The following is a 5005-nucleotide window of genomic DNA, read 5'->3' as shown; positions in this document are numbered from 1 at the left end:
CTGCAAACCCCCACTTAACGTTTCCCGAACAGTGCAGCAACGCTAACCAACCAGGCTGCCCTATCTTGCATTACAATCGATCAAATGTTTATGTTATTTGATTAACTCATGACCTTAGAAAGGAACTCAGTCTGCGTTGAAGGGTAAGGGAGTCATCAAAACTCAAATAAACCATCATGCCAAATTTCCCCAAAAGTCCCCAAATACTTACACAATACCCTATTACCCTACCGTGTCACCCTACCCTTAAAGTAGGTCCTTCTAGCTATGCTAGAAGAATAACATTCAAACCATGTCCTTCCAAATGACTCTTTAAGGACAGAACCCTCATGAATATCCCACTAGTATATTGATTATTGACTATTAGTAGGATGCCCAGGACGGCTCGGTCGACATACAGTGCACTGCACACACCCTCCAGACTCAGCAGCAGGACACGAATGACTGCAGATGCAGTGAGGACGGGAGTGAGCTAGCTCCTCTGCACCAAACTCTGGGTTGGGCCACAGCTGTATCTACACTCCTAGAAAAAAAGGTGCAATCTAGAACCTAAAGGGGTTCTTTGGCTGTCCCCATAGGAGAATCCTTTGAAGAACCCTTTTTGATTCCAGGTAGAATCCTTTTGGGTTCCATGTAGTACCCTTTCCACAAAGGGTTCAACATGGAACTCAAAACGGTTCTACCTGAAACCAAAAATGGTTCTATTTGGAAACAAAAAGGGTTCTCCTATGGGGACAGTTGAATAACCCTTTTGGGACCCGTTTTTCTAAGAGTGTACCTTGTCCCATCATGACCAAGCAAGCCTTACCTAAACACCTACACCCTTACCCTTTCCTATACCCTTCCTCTACGCCTTACCACTCTAAGGAGATCGCCAAGCGTACAGCTCTCTGCCACTGCAATGATTTATCTCTACACCACCTACACCAATATGCCCTTCCTTTACACTGTATATCACGTCCCTTTCTTCCCTTCAATGAGAGAGGTGGTGGGGGATATCAAGGAGTGCTCCCCCATGCTCCTCAGTCCCTGTCCAGTGAGCTCTCCCTGATATCCCCCACCACCTCTCTCTGTACCCCATAGGGATGAATACCTATACCTCCCCCCTGTCCTGTCATCCCATCTGCCTCCTATCACTGTGGTAACCAATCCCCAAGAGCAGAGGCAAGCAGGGGAAACAGGAGCCATGGCAATGTGAGCTCAGGTCATTATCCCACAACAGGATACAGCCCTCGCTCTCTCTCTCTCTACACTTGCAGATCAGTCACAACTCACCCCCCCCCCCCCCCCCCCCCCCCCGCCGCCCTGCACCCACCCTCCCTCTGTCCTCCCCCTCCTTTTCGCTATGGCTCATGTGTCTGAAGGTGAAATGTGTGCAGCCATCTTCACTTGCTCTGCTCTCCTCTCCCATTTCTCTTTCTCACTCACTCACTCTCTCTCCCCCCCCCCCCCCCCCCCTCTCTCAGCATCATTAGGTTACCCCATCACTGACCGTACCAGAGCAACTATACACACATTCGCCACATCAGCAACCTCAATTGCTCACAATTGATGTGACAAATGAAATAGGCTGTCTGTCTGTCTTCAGTACCCCTGACACTTCGCCTCAGTGTTTGCTTGCTAAAACATCCCTTTCTGCGTGACTCCCCGAGTCCGCCAATCACAGCTTTTTAAAGGGAATTTCCACTCAACAGGCACCGCCCCCATTTTGACGCGGCAGCCTGCGGCCTTGGGGGCAGGCAGTTGGCCGTGCCACCACACAGCACGTCAAGCGCCAGATCTACTTCGCAGAATGTCTTGTATGTTGTCAAATAATCATAGGGGTGAGATGGGTTAAAGTAAAGAACATATGCCTTCCAATTATTTGAAAATGTAATTATTATCAGAGGTCACACACATATTTTATTTGCGCGCTGGATGAGGAACCCCACCCCCTGTCTCATTTACACATAGGCTCCACTGGCTGATCTAACTTTACCACGGAAGTGGTTCGTGCGTAAGCACTTTTTGCACTCCATCCCATTTGACGCAGTGCCTGTTGCTACGGATGATTCTCGCATCCTCATGAATAGCCTATCACCAACGACTGCTTCATTTCTCGCCGCTCCACAGCAGACTTCGACCGGGAGAAATGGCTCCAAGGCCCACCCAGGTCATAGATGGAGATAGCTGACATCATTCGTGCCTGCTCTGTCGGTGTCTCTTCAATCATGCTCGGTAACCGTGGGCGATCCAGCTTCATCAGCCACTGGGATTTTGTGGTATCATGTCATCAAATGAATTCAACACCCAGAACCGAGTCGGGGATTAAATCTTAAACTCTCATGTACGCAAGATAAATGATGATCAGAAATTGCGCAACAGTCGCAGCATCACCTCGAAATGCTCCTGCAGAACTATTCATAGTCAAGTTATTATTGGCTTTACAAAACAGTGAAAATATTGGTGTTATTGTGGCTTTATTTCAAACGATCATTTATTGAGACGTGCTATTTTCCAAAATATCATCCAGCGCCGGGCCGCATCCCCCATTTGACGCAGTGAGGGAGTCAGCACTTCGTGTGCATTCTATTCACTTACTAATCCAGTTCCAAATGTGTCATAACCCAGCATTCACAGGACATCTTTTTAATCTGTCGTGTGTATTCACTGTCAACGATTATCGCGTCCCTGTTGTCACAAATTAAAGGGGGAAAAAGGTTGGCGAAGCACTTATTCCTGGTAACCGCATTATGACGCATGGGCCACCGAGGCTTCAGTGCGCTCAGGCATCGCATACCATATCGACAGACGCATATGTCCTCAGTAGCCGGGTAGACTAGGATAGGGTTTCCTATGTCACACTAGCTGTCTATCGTCAAATGTTGCGTAGACGTAGTGACCTGCACTGTCGCAGATTTAAAGAAGTAGACAATTGGGTCGCGATGATGCGAGGATAATTTACATGGGCAATAGGGGGGAGGGGATACTGTATTCATGCACCCATTCGAAAACACAGCCACACATTCTAAAATCATCAGATACAGGCTAATAATAACGACACGTGAATAACAGAACATTGTGTCTCATTGAAATCTCTCAGTGACATGCCAAGTGAAGCCTATACGCAGTGGTCTCGCTCGCTCTCTCTCTCTCTCTCTCTCCCTCTCTCTCACGAGAGCCGGCTGTCAGAATAAACCGATTACCATGGCAAGGTTATAGACGAAGTGTCACGATATGCCTAATATAGCCCATAGCCTATATTAATGCATATGGCAAACCCCTGAATGAGACCATTCAATCATATTTTATCACTAACTTGTTCGTTCCATAGTGTATGAGAAACAAAAGAAACAGCAGCAAATTACAGTAAATGACATTAAATTATTCCATCAGCAGATTCTGACCAATTCATTGTCAAATTTAAACCTTACAACTGCAGTAGAAATTACAGAGAGCTGTTTTGTGCCTGCTCTAGCCTACTTGTCACATCAATTTGTCGCAGTCTATGAGACCGTAGACTATATAGCCTAAAAAAAATCCGCATTGGAGTCAATGTCACTCAAATATTTCCAGAGGAGAAAAAACATGACGCTGCAGTATGGTGCTCTTCCCCGTCAGCATCTGGGGTTTTAAACAGTTAAGGCATTTTATAACTTTAATTTATCATAAGGCAGTTATAAAGTTGGTAGACGCCGGGCTTACCCCCATGTTGGCGCAGTCAGGCTTCTCTCCTCAGGTGATGCAAAGCTTGAGAGGTGTCAGCCCCTCAGGTGGAATTATATCAAAATGGTATTGCCTTTTAAAAACGTAAGAAAGATTTCTATTCAGTTATTCAGGTAAAAACGAAAGAAAGCGACAAAGACGTCAGTCAAGCAAATTTCTATAAATTGGTTAATTGATTAAATAAACAGATTGTCTCTAACCTCCAAAAGGTTATAGTATTTCCCCCCTCCACCTAAACGTCTTTCAAATGAAATGTTGCGGTCTCAAGCAGAGCATCACGCGAGGATGCGGGTCCTTCTCTTGCTCTCTGATAGTTGCGGTAAAAGACCGGTGAAACTAAGAAGCCGCACTGCTCTGGTATTTTAGGATTTGATCTCCTTCCGCGGCTCTGTTGGCTGTCGCAGTACTTCCTTCTCTACACACTACCACTCCGCCTATGGAAGAAGCGCCGGTGGGTGTGAGTGATCGCAGCGCCCCATTCTAGCAAAGCTGATAAACCTTGGACCTCGTAAACCCGCCCAATGACCACTGAATTGGCCAATAGGAATTCCGAGCAACTATTTGATGACAGGCAATCTAGCCAATCGTCACAAGTACGTAACACTGGCCAATAGAAGGCCTAATCTGCCCCTCCTTCTTTACTGCAGAATTCCAAGGCCGTTAGCCATCAGCATCCTGAGCCCCTAGGCCGAAATTTTGTGTAAATGGACGTACAAGGTTAGATACTATTGTCGTGGTTGTCTTGTATTCATGTAACTTATTTATGTTTTAGAAATTGATGGCATTGTGTGCTGTATTGCATGTGATAATCACCCCTGTCTTTCTGGTCGTGTTGGTCACTGTGCACTTCAATGCCTCCCCTAGGCCTGCAATTACACAGCAGACGATGGAGAGAATAGGCTACACTGATAGAAGATAATAGACCTAGGTCCTATAATTAAGATGTCACAAAGGGCTTATACAGAAATCAAGCCTAAAACCCCAAAGAGCAAGCAATGCCGATGTAGATGCACAGTGGCTAGAAAAAACTCCCATGAAAGGCAAGAACCTAGGAAGAAACCTAGAGAGGAACCAGGCCAGTCCTCTTCTGGCTGTGCCGGGTAGTATAGAATCGAATAGATTTCAGAATAATATTCCGATATCAGACAGTAAGTATGGATAGGCTATGACTGGTCTCAAACCCATTTCTCAGACAAGCAGATTCTCTCCATATGATAGTGTATGTCTCACGCTTTAAGGAACATGGAAATAGCCTATTTACTGTATGGTGTGTGTGTGTGAGTCGACAGATGTGGACGAG

The 5005-nt window shown here is 46.1% G+C and overlaps 1 protein-coding gene across 2 annotated transcripts in view; it reads right to left on the bottom strand.

Annotated features, from left to right (window-relative positions):
- The window catches only part of LOC129837060 (sodium/potassium-transporting ATPase subunit alpha-3-like), a 26620-nt gene extending 22448 nt beyond the window's left edge, over positions 1 to 4172 (bottom strand). For both annotated transcript variants that reach the window (XM_055902960.1, XM_055902961.1), the window contains exons 1-2: positions 3906 to 4172; positions 3685 to 3778 (exon numbers count right to left, since the gene is read on the bottom strand). In XM_055902960.1, coding sequence (XP_055758935.1) covers positions 3685 to 3690 — 6 coding nt within the window. In that variant the 5' untranslated portion in view covers positions 3691 to 3778; positions 3906 to 4172. The remainder of the gene's footprint in view (positions 1 to 3684; positions 3779 to 3905) is intronic.
- Positions 4173 to 5005: the final 833 nt, after the last annotated feature.

This window comes from Salvelinus fontinalis, chromosome 38 (genome assembly GCF_029448725.1).
Source record: "Salvelinus fontinalis isolate EN_2023a chromosome 38, ASM2944872v1, whole genome shotgun sequence".
In the NCBI taxonomy this organism is placed as follows: domain Eukaryota; kingdom Metazoa; phylum Chordata; class Actinopteri; order Salmoniformes; family Salmonidae; genus Salvelinus; species Salvelinus fontinalis.
The sequence above is the reverse complement of the archived record's forward strand: the minus strand, read 5'-3'. Positions and strand labels throughout refer to the sequence as shown.